Genomic DNA, 22,062 nt, shown 5'->3' with positions numbered 1-22,062 from the left:
AGTGCGAGCAGGGGAGGGGCAGAGAGAGAGGGAGACACAGAATACGAAGTAGGCTCCAGGCTCTGAGCTGTCAGCACAGAGCCCGATGTGGGGCTCGAACCCACAAGCCATGAGATCATGACCTGAGCCAGTCGGACCCTAACTGACTCAGCCACCCAGGTGCCCCCAATTTGGCCTTTTCCCTTTAATCTCACTTTATATACATTGTTCCATGTTATTTCATACTATTAAAAACATTATTTAATTGTGTCAAATGATGTATGACAAACTCTCCTGTGATTCATCAGTCTGAGGTCCAGAAAAGAAAATAAAGGTAACAATATCTTCCATTTCTTATTCCATCAAAAACAGAGTCCTGACTTAGTCACAGAAAAGGTCGCTATTGGACATATTTTGAAATGTCCTTTTTTGAGCCAATTATCAGGGCCATGAAATAAAATGACACCTCCCCTAAACGCTGCCTTACAGAGAATGAGAGAATTAATATGATGCAGGCAGAAGAACAGGAATCTCAGACCTTCCTGAAAGCACTAGGCTGTGCAAACAGGAACCAAGAATCAGGGAGGCCCAAGTTTAGAGCAAAGTGAAGAATTCATTTAAAAGATTTGGGAGGGTGACCTGGGTCAGCCAATTCACATTTGGTCAAGCTTGCTGGAGGCTGAATGTCATTACCATCAGATGTTCAGTGCCCTGAATGAAATGAGTTGGTTTCATTCCAGTTTCTAGAGAACAGGTGCACACATCACCAAAGGAAAGGGGAGGAATCTACTGTTATAGCTGGTACTAAGTAACATCTTTGCTGGCAGGCTCAGCAAAAAGGCCAAGAGTTCACTGGCTGTAGAAGGGCTGATTTGCTCTGGAACAGACAGGGACACACTGATGAGCCCTATGAAACCACAGTCTCAAAGAAATGCCCACAGCTCTGGAACTCTACACCCTGACTCGTGCCCGGGCAAGCATAGTCTACAGATGGTTATGTTTGAGTCCTCGAACCCTTTGGAAAAGCCAAAAAGGCAACAATCAGCAGCAGCCCCATCACCAACTTAAAAATTAATACATTGTTAGCACATTTCCAGTTTAAATCCTGCCTCTTCCGTGAAATTCTCCATCTCTGACCAGATCTCTCTTGGTGCTCTTTATCTGTAATACTGTTGGGCACTCTGTCTCGCAGTGTTGCTGAAATGGTTTTATAGTTGGCCCCATCCAGACAAGTACCTAAGATACTGGCCTGGAAGAAATGGCCTCCTTCCGAGTGTGAGACCTCCTAAGAGACTCCAGAACCTTTCTGTTCCCACCTATGGCCCAGAAGAGCCTGAGTCCCTCATAGGAGCCTCATTTATCCTACCCAGGTCCTCAGGCTGGTTGGCATGCAAGCCCATTGCACCCCTGCCCACCCACGTTCCTCACTCTTCCCAGGAGCCCTTTCCTTCTTCTCCAGTCTTGTTTCTTCCTCTCCAGCTAACCCATTTGTCTTGCTTTCATTATACACTTGGTAAATGTTTACTTGACTCTTTCCCTTGAACAAATTATTGCCTCCACTAGGACTATTCTTCCCCCTTCTTTCAACCAATCCACTGCCATGACCCATCTCCTCAAAGACTGGGCTTGGAACTCTGTAATTAGAGCGAGCCTCTTCAGAGCAGGCAACCACTGAACATCTTTAGTGTTGCACCATATATCTTCTGGGTTTGTGTTATCCCTCTGATCAGCAGGTTGAACCTGCAAGGACAAGACTATGATCACCCACATCTACCCCACGTGGTCTAATACAATGCCCTGCATACAACAGGTGTTCCGTACATATTTATTAACTCAAATAAACATGATTTGCCAAATGTGCAATAACCATATGTTGACACAGAAGCGATCAGTCTTAAAACAGAGCTTAGTTTGGAGGTCTACTTTTCGAACACAATAAATTGGTGATAGAAGTAAGTGCTGTGGACACAATGTTTGGGTCCCCCTCCAAATGCACGTACTGACATCCTACCCCCCCCCCCCCAATGAGATGGTATGTGGAGGTGAGACATTTGGGAGGTGATTAGGTCAAGAGGGCAGAGCCCTCGTGACTGGGATTAGTACCCCTGTAAAAGAAGCCCCAGAGAGATCCCCTTCTACCCTGTGAGGACACAGAGAAAAAGATGGGCATCAGTGAGTCGGAAAGTGGGCCCTCACTAGACACAGAATCAGCTGGTGCCATGGTCTTGGACTTCCAGCCTTCAGAACCGTGAGAAATCAATGTGTTGTTTATAAGCCACCCACTTTCTAGTCTTTTGGCTATGGTTATTTATCCTGAATGGACTAAGACAGTAAGTAAGTTCAAAGACTGGCTGGCCATCATCATCTCTTAGCCTCTGCCCCTGCTATTCCTGCCACGTTTTCACCAATTATAACATACCCTCTGCCAAGCACCATATATATTTTATGCCATTGAATCCTAAGAGATAGATGCTCTTATTCTTTTGTTAGCATTTTGCAGAGGGAAAAACTGAGGCCTACCGAAACTAAGCAATTTGCTCAGAATCCCATGTTAAGAAGAACATCGCCGGCTTCTTAAATCAGATGTCTGACACATGAGGGGAAGTGAGCTGAGAGGAAAGGATGGGAAGAAGGTGGAGAGGAAAGTATGAAGAAGAAAAATCGTTTGGTCACATTTTGCAGAGCGTTAGCCAGTCAGATCCCCCTCCGGAAGTGTGGTGGCCACCGTGGTGTGGTCCAGATCCCTCCTACAGGACCCAGGGACACAATGGTGGTTCCCCAGCCAGGGGAGGGGTGGCTGTGGATAGCCCACAGCTGTTGATGCCGTTGGTGGGAGGGGGCTGCCTTGCCGTCAGGATATTTTCAAAGGGCCACCCCAACACCAGTGCTCCCCGTGGCATCGGAAGGGCCTCTACTACAATATCCCAGCTCGACTTCTCCAATTGCCCGATTCTGCCTTCCTCCTTCCCTCCCTTACTTCTGTTGTTCCTGACAGCACTCTGAAAAACCTGCTGCAGGCAAATCTCTCCCCTGAGCCTATTTCCTAGGACCCTGCCTTGAAGACACCTATCCAGAACGAGAAAGCGGGTTATCAGGGCCACAGCCTGAGCTCTATCTAACCAGATCCCCGGAGACAGATGCTGGCAGGGCACATCCAAAGCTGAGGAAAACCTTGGACACAAGGCAGAGGCTGGATCTGTATCCCTCCACCACTACCACCCATCCCCCCCACCATGCTCCCAGTTGGTGGTCTTCCCTTGTGCCCCAGGCCCATCAAGTATCAGAACCTTGAGAGTCTCTCGCTTCTCACTGCTCTCTCCTATCGAGTTCTGCTTCCAGGAAAGGATTTGACGAACTCAGTCACACAAAAGGGAAATTAATAACATTGATGTATTACTACTGCTTGGGACAGAAAACAAGCGATACTCGCGTTGACTTTACACCAAAGGAAGAATATATACAGCAAAATTCCAGATATTTATTTATTTCCTCAGATAAAATATCTTTGAGCACCTACTGTGCTGAGCTGGTGGTAAGGTAGGGGGAAGAAGGATTCCTTCGGGTTGGGGGTGGCCACTTCAGCTCTTCGAAACAGACTCCTGACACCTTCGCTGTGTGTATCTTTGTCCCAGGTCCCGTGAGGGAGCACCCACTTTGTGCTGATTCTATGGGGCCACTAGAGTTGATGAATTACCATTACCACACTGCCACAGGAGCAGACATCTATGGGTGGTTCCCCTATGAGCCCCAGGGCTAAGTAAAAATCTAGTCTTTTTATATGGAGTTCATTTCACCAGAAAAACAAGGAAGTCAGCAAGCAATCGGCTCCTCTTTTGCTCAGCTCGAAAGCACATCAGAAGCTTTTTCAAGATACCAGGAGATGGTTCCGAAAAGACAGCAGCCTTTTAAATTCAGTCATCCCTGCTACTCAACAAAGGTGTATTTACCCACTGTTGAACAGATTCAAGATGAAGGGCACACAGAAAAAATTCACCAGGGGGATTTTGTCACAGCGTACCTACTCTCTGAAAGATTCTTTAGGTCTACTGAAGAAAAAGAAAGACGGAAGATGCTGCCTCTCATTTCCTCCTGTCTCAAAAATGCACACCGGAGTTACTGCTTGGCTTGTCACTGATGTAAACCTAGGAGGCTGCAGGCTGCTTGCTAGAATCAGCAAGACACTGGGGACTCGGGGACAAAGAATTTTAATCACCGTCTACTGTCTACTGCGGTTATCTTGCTGGGAATCTCCGTACAGGTCACTTAACCTTTCCTTAAACTTCACTCGAGAAGAAAAAACTGAGATTAATACAGGTTTGCTTCAAAGTTTAGTGTCAACTACGCAAAACTGTCTACCCTACGTTGTTCGTTAGTAATTCCCAAAGATAATATAAACTCTCCCTTTGGCAATATAAACGTAGCTTCTTAAATTGGGTAGACACATTCTCATTAATAAAAAATAAACAAATAAAATCACTAGAAGGTACACCTGAAACGAATTGGATATTGTATGTCAGTTATACTGCACTAAAAAAGTAAGATTTGGGGGGCACCGGGTGGCTCAGTTGGTTAAGTGTCTGACTCTCGATTTTGGCTCAGGTCATGATTTCATGGTTCGTGAGTTCAAGCCCTGCCTCGGGCTCTGCGCTAGCATTGCAGAGCCTGCTTGGGAATTTCTCTCTCTCTCCTTCTCTCTCTGCCCTTCCCTTGCTCTCTCTCTCTCTCTCAAAATAAAAATAATAAAATTATATTTTAAAAAGTAAGATTTTTAAATACTTAGATGAGCACTCTTTTTTTAATTTTGTTTTACACTTATTTATTTTTGATAGAGACAGAGCACAAGTGGGGCAGGGGCAGAGAGAAGGAGACACAGAGTCAGAAGCAGGCTCCAGGCTCCGAGCTGTCAGCACAGAGCCCCACGCGGGGCTCAAACCCACAAACCGCAAGATCATGACCTGAGCCGAAGTCGCACGCTTAACGGACTGAGCCACCCAGGCGCCCCAGGTGAGCACTCTTAATCCTTAAACACACATACATATCAGGGAAATTGCAGGCAGAAAAGAGTGTGAGGCATGACTCCCCTGTGATGCTGAAAGGGGCTGTCAGGAGCAAGCCAAGCTCTGAGACAACTTACCTTGATACACTGCCACAGATGACCGAGCACGGCTCCGTGTTGTGCAAATACTGAATGGCTCTGGAGGTTCCTATTAAAACACTGATCCGAATGTGCCAAGACAGTGGGGCTGTGTTACCCTAAAAAGACAACGGTAGTTGGTCTGGGAGCAAAACACACGGGTGCACATTACATAGAAGTATGCCAGAAGAGAGGCAGATGGTGAGGCGGGGTAAGGTGGGTGAATGAACCTTTTGGTTTCCCATAACCTATTTGTGATTCAAGATGGGTTTTCCTCTACCAGTGACTCTCGTCCTCTTTACAGCTTCCCATTGGTAATGGAAATACCCAATAATCTGAACCTTAGCTTAGTCAAAATACAGTTAGGAAGGTAACTATGTTTGTAAGTTCATTAAGTAAGATTTTAAAAGTATTTGTGGCATAATAGTGTGGGTAACAGAAAACAATCTGTTTTTATTCTGACCCTAACTGAAACGTCACCTGTTCAGAATGACTTGTTAAACTTAGCTTTCACAAATACGGGGAATCAAGGCATTAATTCAACCTTCTTCTCTTTAAGGAGTCTGCATTGCCTTTATGCCTACCCTATGTATTGAATGGTATTTTGTGTAAAGTTAATGCAAATAAAAATTATGTAAGAAACAAGAGTAGTTAATGTAAACTCATTGAAGATATGGAATCAATAAGAAGTAAGGATCCAGCAAATCTTTTGGCCACCATGTTGCACAACACACAATAACTCAGGTATTTATGCAGTTGTTTTTAAGAGTAAAATATTAATTCATGGAAAAGTCCTCTACTTCCTTGGGAAACCCATTGTTGGCTATCCCCTCCTGTGAACACATGTTGGCTCCTGGATCTCAGGAGATTTCAGCAGCTCCCTCAGGGTTTCAGGGGGTCAGAGAGTTGGAGAGAGCAATAGGTCCGACTTACTACACACTGCAATCTGTCAAAAAGTGATCCATTTCTCATATATGGATAAACAAGGCAGAACTTCTCACTCTCTGTAAAATACGCAGTCAACTCCAGTATGTTTGGATGATGGAACCTTGAAACAAAAGATTTTTAAATCCATCAAATTGTTCATTCAAATAGGAAATGAACAGTGCTGTGGTTTGGGGGTGATAAGGTGGGAATGGGGAATAGGTCTAAAGCAAAATATAAATTTGGCCAAGGGAAAAGTAATCTCACTGGACACATGACATGACACAGATCTGTTTTCCAAATTGGTCTAAAGAGTTCTGACAAATACTAGCCATTCTCTGATTGGTTGTGATCATGCAACTATAAATAAAATATCTAACTATAAGACAGAAAAGTTAAGAAAGTGACGATTCCTTAAGATTTGGGAGTCTTGGGAACTTTACAAGAAATAGACAATACTCTCTAATAAACTATGTTTATCAATATGAAAGCTGATGTAACTTATTAAATAAAGATAATACAACTGAAACTATTCATTTCATTGCTTGAAGTATACTGTCTAAATCACCAAAATAGAAGAGTACAGGAGACTATTTTTCATTCATTTAGTTCATTCATTTAGTGAGTATTACTATGTCAGATTCTGTGCTAGGCACCAGTCACACGACTAGAGACGACATCCAGGATCTTCATAAAGCTTTATAGTTACCTAAAATCCATGTGGTTAGTAAAGTCTGATGTTGAAGAACATACCACTGATTTTTATTGTATGCATGTATTTATTTATTACTGAAGATTTCTTAAAATGTTTATTCATTTTGAGAGAGAGAGTGTGCACACATGAGTGGAGGAGGGGCAGAGAGAGAGGGAGGGAGTGTCCCAAGCAGGCTCTGCACTGTCAGCACAGAGCCCACCATGTGGCTCCACCCCACTTACCTTGAGATCATGCATGACCTGAGCCGAAATCAAGAGTCAGACGCCCAACAGATTGAGCCATCCAGGAGCCCCTAACGTTTTTATTTTTAAGTAATCTCTACATCAAACATGGGGCTTGAACTCACAATCCCAAGATAAAGAGTCACACGCTCCAGCAACTGGGCCAGCCAGGTGCCCCAAATATATCACTGATTTTTAAATGACAGAGTTCTGGGGTGCCTGGGTGGCTCCGTTGTTTAAGCATCCGACTTCAGCTCGGGTCATGGGTTCGAGCCCCATGTCGGGCTCTGTGCTGACAGCTCAAAGCCTGGAGCCTGCTTCAGATTCTGTGTCCTTCTGTCTCTCGGCTCTTCCCCCACTTGCACTCTGTCTCTCTCTCTCTCTCTCAACAATAAACATTAAAAAAAAGATTTTAAATGACAGAGTTCTATATCAGTGTAGCCTACATTTTCAGCCTCTTTTCCTTTAAAACCCTGTTTCTTGAATGCCTGTATCATCACTGTGAAAACCAATGGAACTCAGGTAACAAACATGAAACATAAAATGTGAAATTCACCTGTGATCTCAGTTCAATTATTTATTGACTACCTACTATGTTCTAGGCATGCTTGGGGATATTAAAATAAGGTTGTTTTTTTTTGTAAGATTCTATTTACAAAGGCCTCTTATTTAGTTTCTTCAATAGCAAAACCTTCCTATAAAACACACACACACACACACACACACACACACACACGGCTTCAGATTTCTTTTATTCCTCCTATCATAAAGAAGGAAGTTTTGTGTGTATGTGTGTGTACAAGATCCCTACCCCTATTACAATTCAGACCATATCTATAAAATGCACCACAATGGACTGAAAAGGAACGGAGCTGGTGTATTTGGCTGCCTAAAAAACTCATCTATACCACTACCTGGTAACCTTAAAATAATTTAAAGAGATAAAAAATCTTTTGGAAAGCAGCTAGCAGACCTCGTACAGACACAGTCATGGCCCTGGTTCTCTGCTCTCTCGCTCACAGGGCAGAAATGACCATTTGCTTATTTTTAGATATTGCCAATCTAGCAGTCAAATGGACACTGTATAAGTTTGTGAGGTATGGAACATGGCACAGCCATAAACACTGCTGGTTTTGCATCTATAGACCCTTCTCATCCACCTTTCGCTACAAATTTTTAAGTCAGTGGGATTTTAGATTATATAGGTTGGTCTGAAGGTCAGCAGATACAATACCTTTTTTTAAATGTTTATTTATTTGGGGGGGTGGGGAACACACACACAGAATCTGAAACAAGCTCTAGGCTCTGAGCTGTCAGCACAGACCCAACACGGGACTCAAACTCGGGACCAGTGAGATCATGACCTGAGCCAAAGTCAGATGCTTAACCAACTGAGCCACCCAGGTGCCCCTGATACAACACCTTGAAAATCAATTCAATCAGCATTTGTGAGTGTCAGATAAACACAATGTGAGGCACCACCATGTGGTAGACTGGACAGACTTGAACGACAGACAAACCTGGGTTTGAATCTCTGGTCTTCTTTTTATCAGCTGTGTGAACTTGGGCAAGTCATTTAATCTCTGTGAGACTCTTTCTTTGCTATGGTCTGAATTGTCTCTCCCCCCACTCGCTACCCCCTGACCCAGTTCGCCTGTTAAAGCCCTAACTTCCAATGTAAAGGTGCTTGGAGATGAGGCCTGCGGGAGGTAGTCGGGGTTAGGGTTGGATCCCTCATGATGGGATGATGGGATGAGTGCCCTTATTAGAAGAAACACTGGAGAGTCAGCTCCCTCCCTCTCCACCATGTCAGGACAGAATTAGAAGGCAGTTGTCTACATGCGAGGAAGAGCGCCCTCATCAAGAACCAAATCTGCCTTGATCTTGGATTTCTCAGCCTCCAGAACTGTGAGAAATAAATTTCTTTTGTGTAAGTCACCCTGTCTCTTTTGTGACAGAAGCCCCAGCAGACTAATATTCTTCAACTCTACACAATAATTAAAATGTCACTTCCCAAGGTCCTCATGAAAATTAAACGAAAATTTAACTGTTTAGCCAGGTGTTAGGTCCTCAAAAATTATTAGCTCCCTTCCCTCCCCTTGGGAAAGGAGGGAAAAAAGGAATCAGAAGCCACGTCCCGAGGACTTCACAATTCTGTTTAAGGGACAGGGGTTACACACTTCCTTACTATTGAACTTAAAAAACTCACCCTCAGGTCTCAGCCTAGATGTTACTTTTTCCGAGAAGGCTATACTGCCGCCCCCCCCCTCCCCCCGCCCCGGGCAACCATTTTCTGCACCCTCAGTGCTCTGTACTTGCCCATCCTACCACTTAGCTTACTGAAATTGCCTGTTTACCTATGTGCGTCCCTCCTAATCCCACTTCGGCCAGCATGTTCTGAGAGGAGAGGGCTACCTCTGATTTATTCATTAATAAATATCTGAGAAGGAGGAGATTGAAAACGATTTAGGAAATGAGTTGGGCCTTCTCCAAAAGGTAGGATCTACCTCAGTTTCCCCATCTGTACGATGGGGATAATGGCAGTATTTACCTCACAGGATTGTTGTGAGGACTGCAGAATTAATACGTGTAGTGTATTTGGTATTAAGCCTAAAACTAAATAAATATTAGCAGTATAAATAATAAAAATATCACACCAAGAATATTCAACATCATGGAGCTGTTAATTCTCTTAAAAGTCATATATAAACACCTCACCAGAATAAATCCAAATGGCTAAGAGATATAAATGTAAAAAATGAAATCATAAAAGTACTTGGCAAAACCATGGTAGAATTATTTGATAACCTTTCACCGGGGAAGGTCTTAGAAACTGTGATATAACACCCAGAATCCATAAAAGAAAGAACAGATTAAATTCAACTACATTAAAACCATTTCCACATAGCAAAGACTAGAATAGGCAAAGACAAATGTCAATCTGGTAAAAAATTTGTATTTCATAACATAAGACTAAGGCTAATTTTCTCTAATATATAAAATGCTTCTACAAGTCATTAAGAAAAATAACAGCCTAACTTTTAAAAAAATGGGCAAAGAATAGCATCAGGTATTTCATAGAAAAGGAAATATGTCTCTTAACATGTGAAAAGATTCACTCATAATAAAAAAAAAGAAATTTAAGGCACATTAAGAAACCATTTTCACCTAGCACATTGGCAAAAATTAAAAGTTAAGAATAAATGCTTTGTAGGGCGCCTGGTGGCTCAGTGAGTTGAGTGTCCAACTTAGGCTCAGATCATGATCTCACGGTTTGCGGGTTTGAGCCTCACATCGGGCTCTCTGCAGTCAGTGCAGGGCCTGCTTCAGATCCTGTGTCTCCTCTCTCTGCCCCTTCCCCACTCACCCTCTCTCTCAAAAATAAACATTAAAAAAAATACTATGTTGGCAAAAATATGGTGAATGAGGCACTCATATATGCCTAGTGTAGGTATAAATTTTTATAACTTCTTTTGGAGGACAATTTGGTATTATGTAATGCGTGTAACCATTTGACCCTGTAATTTTATTTATGGGAACTTAGATCTACTCAAACAGTTACAAAATAACATATATACAAGTTTTTCTGGGGTGCCTGGCTGGCTTAGTCAGTAGAACATGTGACTCTTGATCTTGGAGTCTGATGCCCCACATTGGGTGTGGAGCCCTAAAAAATAAATTAAATATTTAAAAAATAAAGTAAAAAAATAAGCTTTTCATGTTGCAGCATTCTTTTCTTTTTTTCTTTTTAATGTTTATTTATTTTTGAGAGAGAGAGAGACACACACACACACACACACCCAGAGGTAAGCAGGGGAGGGGCAGAGAGAGAGGGAGACACAGAATTTGAAGCAGGCCCAGGCTCTGAGCGGTTAGCACAGAGCCTGACGTGGGGCTCGAACTCATGAACCGTGAGATCGTGATCTGAGCCGAAGTCAGATACTTAACCGACTGAGCCACCCAGGCGCCCCTGCAGCATTATTTTCTAACATTAAAAGATTAGAAAAAAATCTAAAACTCTGTTAATATAAGAATGGTTATTCAAATTACAGTACAGGAACACAACGGAATACTAAAATAAGCAACGTGAACAGTATATTTATGCTACCTCTGATGGGAAAATAAGAAAACAAAATACAGGGGCACCTGGGCAGCTCAGTCAGTTAAATGTCCGAGTCTTGATTTTGGCTCAGGTCATATCTCACGGTTTGAGCCTTGCACTGGGCTCTGTCCTGACAGCACAGAGCCTCCTTGGCATTCTCTCTCTCCCTCTCTCTCTCTGTCCCTCCCCTGCTCCTGCGCACGCACATGCATGTGCTCCCACGCTCGCTCTCTCTCAAAAGAAATAAACTTCAAAAAAAAAAAGAGAGAGAAAAAATACATACATACTTACTTGATGTAAATGCATATAAACCTTTTTCTGGGAAGAGGATCTTAAGCTTTCATCAGATTTTCAAAAACCCATTAACTCCCAAACAGATTTCTAACCACCGCTTTGAGTTAGAAGTTTCTTGTGCACTGTATTATGTTGCCATATTTTAGATCTCCGGGAAGATCTACAAAAAACTGATGACTGCTGCCTTTGGGACAATCAGCTGGGTGGTTAAAGACAATAGTGGAAAACTCCTTTTCTTGGTTTACCCTTTGGCACTTTTGGAATTCTGAAAGATTTCAATTTGTTACTTGTTCATTACAAATAAATACAGCTTACATGTAGAAATCTACTATTACAATGCTGGCTTTAGTTTCTTGTTGACTAAATGGTATGCGTTAAGTTTTTCTGATTAGAACTCTAATGTTTTGATTGCTGGCCCAGGGTACAAAAGCAGGATTTAGCACAATGACTCCTCTTCCACCACCATTTCACATATTGGTTTAGAAAACATCTGAAAAGAACATTTCTTTTCACAAAGGGTGCCGATGAAGTCTGTAGGGTTAAGGACCTCCGATGAGCCGGCTGGACAGCCGCACAGCTGCAGTTATGAATATATATGAAAATGAAGTCATTTTAGCTTGTCTCTGAGGACCCCTGGGCTCATGAATGAAATCCCAGAAAACAATATGCACATCAAAAGCACTTGATTTCTCTGTCTAAACGCTCTTCCGAAAGACGGTTATACTGACAAAAGTTTCTTGACTAAAGTGTCTCTAAGGAAGGGGGGAATGGTAGAATAGACACAATTCTAACGTTCGAGGAGTTATTTTACATTCAGCCATGTTAGTCACACATGATTTAATCCACTTCCTTGTGACAGTTCCTTGTTAAAATACGTTCAAGTGAATTATGTGAATGGTCTATTTTAAAATGTGTTCTGAAGAATATACTAAAGCAGATGTCAAAAATTTACCCAAAGTCCTAATATCCAACCCACCTTTATTACATGCCCACCATGCCAAGCACTGTGTTATAGAATCAAAGATGCACAAAGATGAAAGCCAGGCACAGAGGCAGAAATTCCAGACCAAATATACTCACAGTAGTAAAACTTCAAGCTCAGATAAAAACTGCTTCCATTGTTTCTTACATAGCATTTTTTTCTCCTAAATATCATGGAGAAAAATAAGAAAACAAAATTAAGGAAAGGACCTCTGTTTCTGGGATTTGTAAACCAGGGTCTACAGTCTTCCTGAAACCAGCTGACCTTTTTGATGTAAATGCATATAATTCTTTTACCGGGGAGAGGATCCTTAGGTTTCATCAGATTTTCAAAAACCCATTAACTCCCAAACAGATTTCTAACCACTGCTCTTGAGTTAGAAGTTTTTCGTGCACTGTATTATGTTGCCATATTTCATATTCGAACCCCTTTACCATATTTTGTACACATTTACATACATTTAAAAACATTATATGTATTCAAAGAAAATCCCATGACAGAAATCCCCTACTTGGTCTCACAAAGGATCCAGTTTGTGATAGCTGTATTCTGGTTAGAAGGGGATTTCACCAATTCGGTATTTATGATTTGGGTCATTTGGATATGTCGATTCAGGTTTACCTTTGTATTAATGTTGAAATGGTGGACTTACTAAGAAATTGAAAAACGTAACTCCTTACTTCAAAGAATCTTCAGAAGCTAGCCCAGTGCCTGACACAGGAATATTTATTGAATACATTAATGAATTCAGTAATATTGTATGAGCGCCTACTCTGTCCCTGGTATTGTTCGTGATGGCTTTAGTTTATAAACCTTATGTCGCTGCGCGTCTCTGCATCTCAGGATCCTAACTTCCACCACGAAAGAGTTAAGTACATTGTTAGGCTCCATCAGCTGTAAGTTTCTATCATTTGTAAATTGCAAGACAGGGCAGGGTTTTTAGAGCTCTGTTCTCAGGAAGAAAGGGAGAGAAATCCAACAGGAATTCTGGAAGCTATTTTCCAAGTTAATCCAGGAAGTCAGAAACAATAAACGAGGCTAACAAATCATTTTCGCGGACCACTTTATGAGAATTTACATTTTAAAATACCATTGTCCTGGGAGCCAGGTGGATTTGGTCTCAGTCTTATTTCTAATACGCAATATTTGTGACTTTTTGTCACTTAACCTCCCTGAGATCGCTGTTTTCTTAATCTGAAAAATGAAGGGGTTAGTTTTTGTGTTCATGCTAACCTAGCTTAACTCTCAAAGTTTGGGTCTGTGCACAAGGAACATCAGCTCCACAGGGAGATGGTAAGAAATGCTGACTCTCAGGTCCCTGCCCAGGTGTGCTCAACCAGAATCTGTATTGTAAGGTCTCCAGGCGATCTGGTCGCACCCATCTAAGGCATCTTGTACACTTTCCCACTTCAGTCCCTCCAGGAAAGGTTGATGAAGTTAATGTTCCAATTTTACAAAACCACATTTCTTTAGAAACAAATGCTCTATGGCTAAGGCTTCATTAAATTTCCCATCTTTCCCCGGTGTGTGTGTGTGTGTGTGTGTGTGTGTGTGTGTGTGTGCGCGCGCACGCGCACACACACACAGGCACACACTTAGGACTTTGTATGGTGTCTAGGCCTTTGGTAACTTTGTTACTTCCTGTCCTTTTACTCCTAGAGATCAGCAACTAAATTCACGAAAAGGACATACACACATGCTTCATTCAATTCACCTAACGAACATTTACTGAGCAACTTTCATGGGCCAGGCTCTGTAATAAGGCTCTGGGATTCAAAGATAAATAAGATCTTTAAAAACCATCATCTAGTCCATTGGGAGAGGTGCGTGAAGAAACCAGTATTAGGAGGTATTGCTATGGTGCTGTGGCTGCACATTGGAGGGTCACCAAAACTATACCAGAAGGGTTGGAGGCAATCAAGGAAATGATCATTGTCCCTAGGACAGGAGGGAAAGGAGATCTAAAGGCAATGACATTCCATTCTGAAGCCAGACTCCTGGAATAAAAAATAAATAAATAAATAAATAACCCCAAACCTCCCAAAACCTTCCAAAAACCTCACAAAAACTCCCAGTGTGAGTTGGTGGCAGCCATGGAGAGAAGAGGAAAGTAGAGAGAGGGCTGGAACCTTTTGGGGAGGTGGCCGTGGGGCTCAACCCCAAGAGAACATACAAATGGGACTGGGACACACTGGCCCTAGGAAACAGGCTTCAGTTAGGCCACCTCTAGATAACCACATTCTCTTTGTTGAATGGTGTTTCATTTCTTTATTAGACCGTTTGTCTCCTCAGGAATCTTGAGACGTCCGTATAAAATCAGTGGGTATAGAATGCTATGTAAGGACTTGAGAAATCAGGTTAGTAATTAAAGAAAAAAAAGGGCCCCATAATCTAAGCTGCAGAGGAGGAATCGCCCGAGATCCATCCTCTCCCCCATTTGCCCAGCCCTATCTCACCGATCGTGAGATTTGGTCCATTTCACCTCCTGGCTTAGACGTACCTTCTCCTTGCCTCTGCCCTAGCTCAGAGCGGGGCTTCTCAACGCTGGCTACCCATCCGAACCACGTGGGGAGCTTTGAAAAAATACGGATGCCTGCCACCACTATGCTGACCTAACCTGATGCTGAGGGATCATTTCTAAAAAGCTCCTGAGGTGACTCTAATGTTAGGCTTGAGGACATGGGTTTAAGTCCCATCCATCTCTTCACTACCCATCTAAAACCCCCTCTATCCACCTCCAGCCTAGTCCTTGCCATCTCTGCTCCAGTGCCTCTGCCGACTTCCAGCCCATCACCTAACCTGTGCTCAGAGTTATATCTCAAAAACACAAACCTAATCCGTTCACTCTCCCACTTGAGCCATCTTTCCCGTGTCATCTGCCATTACCTTACCACCCCCCACTCTATGTTCCCTCCACCCAATGATCCGTTATTAGTGAGTAAGGCATATGTTTGCACACACGCACCTCCAGGCTGTTACACCTGCTATTTCTTCCACCCAGAAAGCACTTCCCATGCCTCGCTCCCCACCAAAATTCTACTGGGCTTTCAAAATCCAGCTGAGAGGTCACTTCCTTTCGTTCGCTTTTCCCATTTGTCTATTGCAGAAATGTTTATCAAGTACTTCCTCTGTGCCAGGCTCTCTTCTGGGTGCTGGATCTGCCCCTGCCCTGGCTGTCTTTTCTGTGCTGCCATGACCTCCTGGTGCAAATCCGGGCTCAACTACTTCTCATGCTGTAGCTTAATCTTTGCTTTCTTTACCTGACCGTTTGTTTGCCCCACAGGACTGAGCTCCCGGAGGATGGAATGATGCCTTATTCATCCTTGCCCAGCACCCATTTCACAGAGAGAGTTGAATGAATGTTTATTGACTGCTGACTAACGATGAAGAACGGCAGAGCAGTTCTTCTGGGTGTATGTGTGCATACCTGTCTCTTCCTGACTCCTGGGTGTGATACCCCAACACCCTTTCTGCTTTACTGGCTGCAGTCACTCAACTTTCTCCTAAACTCCAACTCTGATCATTGCCCCGCTCCTTCTATTTGAAGCCTCCCCTTTCCCACCCTCTTGAACTGTGATAAACGATAATTTACAAAGTAGCACCAAAGACCAATCTGGGGCTTAGCCTGTGAAGCTGCCTGGAGGAGACACGGCCCATCCTAAAAACAAGACCAAAAACAAAACAAAACAACACAAGAAAACTGGAGCAGACCAGCACAGGCAAAGTGCCAAGCTCCTACACAGCTCTTCAGAAAAGCCTTTCTCCTTTGACACATCTGGGGATGGGAAGAATTTCACTTCCACATTCCTGCAAGTCAGGCATTCATTTCATGGCCTTTTCTCCAGTCACCTGAGGTCATATATCTTATTTCCATTTATTAAATTTTATTTTCGAGTATATCTCCTTTCAATGTTGATGAAAAATGACACATTCTAGCATGAAATATGAGCAAATAAATGGAACTGATATCCTGTGATAGTAATTCTTTCCATACCTGTTTAAATAATTTAATGGCATATGTTCGGTTTTGGATCTCTGCTCTGTATACCTCAAAAATCTCCCCTTCTCCAATTAGGAAGTCTTTGTGGAAATTTTTGGTTCCATCTCTGATGTTTTGAAAGCTGACGGAGGATTTAAACAATATTCCTTAGGACAGAAAGTAGGGAGAAGATAAGTTACTTTTTCTTTTCTTTCTTTCTTTTTTTTTTTTTAAAGAATCAACATCACCATTAAAAGGAACCATAAGTTCCATATTAGAAATACTTCAGAGCCCAGCAGAGAGCCAGGAGCAGAAGGCCCAGGAACCAAAACTGAAGCCCATCTCCGCACATTTACTTGGGTCTGGCTCCCACCATTCCACAGAACAAATGCCTTTTTAGATATCTGAATAATAGTACTGTGATTCTATCACCCTTCCAAAGAGGTCAAAGAACTCAGTTGAGGAAAGTTTTCCAGGACTCCACTTCTTTGTCATTAGATCAATGGGTTGCTTTTGACTCACTATGAACCTAAAATCATTCAAAATAAAAAAAAAAACCTATAGGAGTAGAAACTTTGTTATGATTAAACAATATTCTCCAAGTATGACTGATAGAATCATTTTTCATGAGCCAAATCCTCTAAATTTCTAACTTACTTCCTCAGAGTAAATTAGGAAGATGCTTCAGCTTTTTAAAAAATCATCCAAAGCAGAGATTGGGAGAAAACATTTAGAAGGTAATCAAATACATATCCAAGGGGAAAAGCTTAACTAAATCCTTCAGAGCCCAATTTTGGCTATATTTCCACATTTGCTGTTTGATTTACATCTTACTGTTAAATCTTAAAGGACCAAAATTTTATCCAACTTCTCTAATTCTCTTTTGAACCAAGGAAGGTACAGATCTGGTGGTAAAGACGAGGCAAAGCAGCCTTAACTAGCCATTAACGTTGATCAGAATGATTCCCAGGTAGAATTAAATTATTCTCCCTGCTAATAAAGTAATAAAAGTGATAAGGAAATAATGAGACTTTCATAGTGACCTTCGGCATTGCTCTACAAACATCTCTAAAGATCTCTGCAAGGGCTATCGCAATTTCTAACACTATATAAAACCCAATGTAATTTTTAAATGTTTTCCTGTGACACATAAAAATGCAAATTTCACTAACAGAAAGTATGAAACCCCCCCCCAGGGAAGAGACCACAATTATGTTCTCCATTGGCCAGTGGATTTTTAATATAACAATAATATATCATCCATCAGAACTTAGTGTCAGTCAAAGCTGCAAGTATTTCAACATCCATGAAAATTTTACCCTAAACCTGCATATTAATGAATAGTTAATGTGTTCATTGGATATTTGTCTCTGTAAGTTAACTTAAAGCAAAGCACGATTTAAAGTAAAAAAAAAAAAATTTTTTTTTTACCTTTTTCATTATGTCCAGGAATAAGAACATTATCCACTGTGACACTGGCTATTTCCTAAGAGAGGAAATACATACTGAAGTAATTCCATTTCATAAGCCTAGAAAGAACAGAACCTTAACAGAAATCCAAAGCTCCCCCTGGACTATACAGTGCAATAGAGCAGAATCTAATTTAGAAGAAAGCTAGTAGAAAGCGAAGTTACTTTATTTAATTCAACGGTATTCATTGCCTTATACATTTAAAGCTTCCATACTAACTACAAAAACTCAAGTATCAATGTCATAGTTACAGTCAATTTTAAATGACTTCTAATGCTATAAAAAATGATCGCTGCCAATTTATTTGTTCCCATAAAAACCAACAGCAACATGCAAAATGCCAAGTAGAACAGGAAAATTAAAAGCTGAATTAAGACAAATGTGTAACTCACAGCACTCTTCCTAGTTCTAAGCCTTATCTATGACAGATCACTGAGAGGAGAAAGCTCTTCACTCCTTTCCCACAAATCTCTAGTTTCCTGAATCCCCAACCAAAGCAACAAGAAAGCTAAAGCTTTACTGGTTTTAAAAAAGTACTTGCAAACCATCATTTTTCTGTCTGATAATTTCATCCCCCATGCTCAATTATATATGCAACAGAGTTCAAGGTTCATTATCTCTGCACATACACTCTACCTTGGGTAACATGTTTGGAAATCTATCTCCATGATGACTCTGACTCTTCAAGGGTGCTCCTAAAAAGAAATAAAGGGAGGTAGATACAGATAAAATTTTATGTCTCTAATAAGCATGTTGTTTTTTCCTTTCTTAGACTGTGAAAATAAACACCTTGCTAGTAGTGTTAATTTCTAAAGTTCACTTGCATTCCCTTTGAATGGTTACAAATTAACATATGTAAATAGCTTTGTAATGATCAAATATTATTCAAACATGTTTTTGTTTACCTAACGTATAATACCTACCTTACATTATTGATAGACATCATTAAAAATATTAAAGTAGAAAGTAGAAAATTGAAAGGAAAAAAGCAACATTGAATCAGCTTTTTGCCCATATATTTTAAAGTTGTATAATTATGGGATTATATCTCCTTAGGTTAGTTTATTTTGTATCCCCTCTTGTGCCATAAGATATTAGAGGGGTGTGTGTGTGTGTGTGTGTGTGTGTGTGTGTGTGTGTGCACGTGTGATCAGCCACAAACACCTGTCACCCCTCCCCAAATATACACCATAACTTCTGTATGTTCTATTTGAATTGAGGTAGTCTATGTAGCTTCCTGCAAAAGATGAAAACCCTGAAGTATCTTGCTGTCACATCTGACATTTTGATTCAGACTTCAGAAAAATTTTATTTCATCTTCTAGTTTTTCTTTGACTGTATTCTAATGTTTTAAAAAACTACTTTGCCTAGAGGACCGGCAACAAAACATAACCAATTAATAACAGACCTCCTTGAGCAAACTACAAGCCTAGATCTAGCAGACATTCTCTAGAATATTCCATCCAAAAACAAAAGAATATACAAATACTTCACAAGAGCATGTTGAACAGTCTCCAGGATAGACCATATCTTGAGCGATAAAATGAGCCTCAGTAAATTTGGAAGGACTGAAATCATACAAAGCATATTCTCTGACCACAATGCAATTAAAATAGAAATCAGTAATGGAAGGAAATTTGGGAAATTCACAAATACATGAAAATTGAACAACAAGTCCATAAATAACCAATGAATCCAAGAAGAAATCACAAGGGAAATTATAAACTACTTTCAGATGAATGAAAGTGAAAACACAACATACCAAAACTTATGGGATGTAGCAAAAGGAGCACTTAAAAGGAGATTTATAGCTGTAAATGCCTACCTTAAAAAAGAAAAAGGATCTTCAATCAATAACCTGAATTTTCACCGAAGGAACTAGAAAAGAAAGTGCTAAATTGAAGGAAGCAAAGGAAGGAAAGAATTAAGATTACAGTGGAAATAAATGAAATAGATAATATAAAAACAAAAGAGAAAATCAATGAAACCAAAGGGGTTTTTTGGAATAATCACAAAACTGATTTAGCTAGACTAACCAAGAAAGAGAGGAGACTCAAATTACCAAAACCAAAAACAAAGAGGAGACACACTACCAACCCTACAGAAATAAAACGAATTGTAAGAGAATATGATGAACATTTGCATGTAAAAAATTAGATAACTAAGGGGCACCTGGGTGGCTCACTTAGTTAAGTGACTCTTGATTTCAGCTCAGGTCACGATCTTGAGGTTCGTGGGTTTGAGCCCTGCATCCGGCTCTGTGCAGGTGCAGAGCCTGCTTGGGATGCTTTCTCTCTCCCTCTCTCTGCTCCTTCCCCACTTGCGTGCTCTCTCAAAATAAATAAATAAACTTAAAAAAAATTAGATAACTGAAATGGCACAGACAGATTCCTAGAAAGACACCAACTGCCAAAACTAACTCAAGAAGAAATAAACAATCTGAATGGGCCTATTGCAAGAAAAGAGACTGAATTAATAATTTAAGATTTCCTACACACAAAACCCCAGGCCTGAATGGATTCACAGGTGAATTCTATCAAATATTTAAACAAAATTTAACATCAGTTCTTTACAAATTTTTCCAAAATAGAAGAGGAGGAAACAACTCCCAAATCATTCTATGAGACCCAATATTATCCTAATACCAATGCCAGGTAAAACTTCATAGGAAAACTATAGTCCAATATCTCTTATGAACATAGATGCAGAAGTCTTCAACAACAAGTCCTCAATGAAATATTAGCAAAGTAAATCCAGAAACATGTAAGATTATATGCCATGATCAAGTGGGATTCATTCGGGAATCCAAGATTGGCTTACAATATGAAAATCAACCAATGTAATACACCACATTAATAGAATGAAGAACTAAACCCATGAAATCCACTAACCTATCGTAAAAACCCAAGGAATAGAAGAGAATTCCCTCAATTTAATAAAGGGTATCTGTGAAAAGCCCACAAATAATGTCATACATCATTATGAAAAACTGAATGCTTTCCCCTTTACATCAGGAACAAGAAAAAAATGTCTGATCTTGCCACTTCTATTCAACCTTATACCAGAGGTTCTAGCCAGGGCAATTAGGCAAGAAAAAGAAATAAACATCATGGGGAAGTATCGTGTAGAATAAAATTTGAACTAAGGGCACTAAAAGTCATTGTCTTTTTGTTGCCCATAAAAAGGAAGGCAATATTCATTGTCATATAAAATTGAAGATTCATAATGGCTCTCCTAAGAAGCCAGCAGAAAACTGTGGATTTTATGTCAAAAGTAGAAAACAATTATGACCATTGAAATATAAATGCAAAATGTGATATGTAAGAGCAGGCATACCAGAAATATAATGAAAGCAGGTAAGGATTCTCGTTTCTTGAACAACCAGGCTATGTCCTGAGATATTAGGGAATGCTTTATGGATGTGAAAACACCTAATGGCAGCTACCCGAATCGCAGGAATAGTGACTGGGAGGAAATACAAGACTTTTCTCAGGAGGACTTATAAGAAATTCCAAATCCACAAAGTGATCTCTCCTCTAAAATGAAAACCATCCCACCAAACTGACAATTTCAAGGGAAGGGAGGCAAAAATGGATATTTGAGCAAATAATGGATTATTTGGATAACTGGTAAGTCTGTGCATGGGAGCAACAAACAAAGACTAAATCTTTTTATGCACTTTCAGTTAGGAACTCTAACTTCTAATTCATTGAGTAGCTATCATAGGAGACACGTGTTCAGTAGGCTCACTTAACGGTTTCCATGAATCATCACGCTGCTTCTTTGAACAAGCTAAACAACTAACATTTTAAAGATTTAGTTTCAAAGCATCCACTCAACAAGTTGCAATTAAATAATGCTATTTTTCTCAGCAAAGGACTCAGACCAAAATGCTATCCTCCTCTTCATCTCAGATTTACCTATCTCCTGATACTAGGGCAGTAAATAATTGTCTTTCCACCAATCAGCGAATCTCCTATTTTTAAAAATGAAATCAATTTTGCACGTGCAACAGGAGTCAAGCAAGGATGTGAAATTTTCGTCTACTCACAGTCCACATCATTCTCTGCTGTGTAAATAAACAACACAGAGAGTGAAAAGGTATCCTGAAATCTATTCCGGAATCTGTAAATGTAAAACATAACCCTGCGTCCTATCAGATTGGTGTGAGTTTATATTGTGAACGATAAGTTGTGTGGGTGGTTCCAGCAGCTGGAAAAGGCTCAGAGAATGAAAAGGCAGTGCATTTACAGCGTCCAGGG

At 40.8% G+C, this 22,062-nt stretch overlaps 1 protein-coding gene across 1 annotated transcript in view; it reads right to left on the bottom strand.

Moving 5' to 3' along the window:
• IRAK3 (interleukin 1 receptor associated kinase 3) overlaps window positions 1–22,062 on the bottom strand; it is a 51,645-nt gene that overhangs the window by 11,525 nt on the left and 18,058 nt on the right. The window contains exons 3-8 of the mRNA XM_047866582.1: window positions 18,437–18,495; window positions 17,762–17,816; window positions 16,346–16,497; window positions 12,450–12,514; window positions 6,047–6,161; window positions 5,114–5,232 (exon numbers count right to left, since the gene is read on the bottom strand). Coding sequence (XP_047722538.1) covers window positions 5,114–5,232; window positions 6,047–6,161; window positions 12,450–12,514; window positions 16,346–16,497; window positions 17,762–17,816; window positions 18,437–18,495 — 565 coding nt within the window. The remainder of the gene's footprint in view (window positions 1–5,113; window positions 5,233–6,046; window positions 6,162–12,449; window positions 12,515–16,345; window positions 16,498–17,761; window positions 17,817–18,436; window positions 18,496–22,062) is intronic.

The sequence above is a fragment of the Prionailurus viverrinus genome, chromosome B4, assembly GCF_022837055.1.
Source record: "Prionailurus viverrinus isolate Anna chromosome B4, UM_Priviv_1.0, whole genome shotgun sequence".
In the NCBI taxonomy this organism is placed as follows: Eukaryota; Metazoa; Chordata; class Mammalia; order Carnivora; family Felidae; genus Prionailurus; species Prionailurus viverrinus.
Note: the sequence above shows the minus strand (reverse complement) of the source record. Positions and strands in the feature narration are given on the sequence as shown.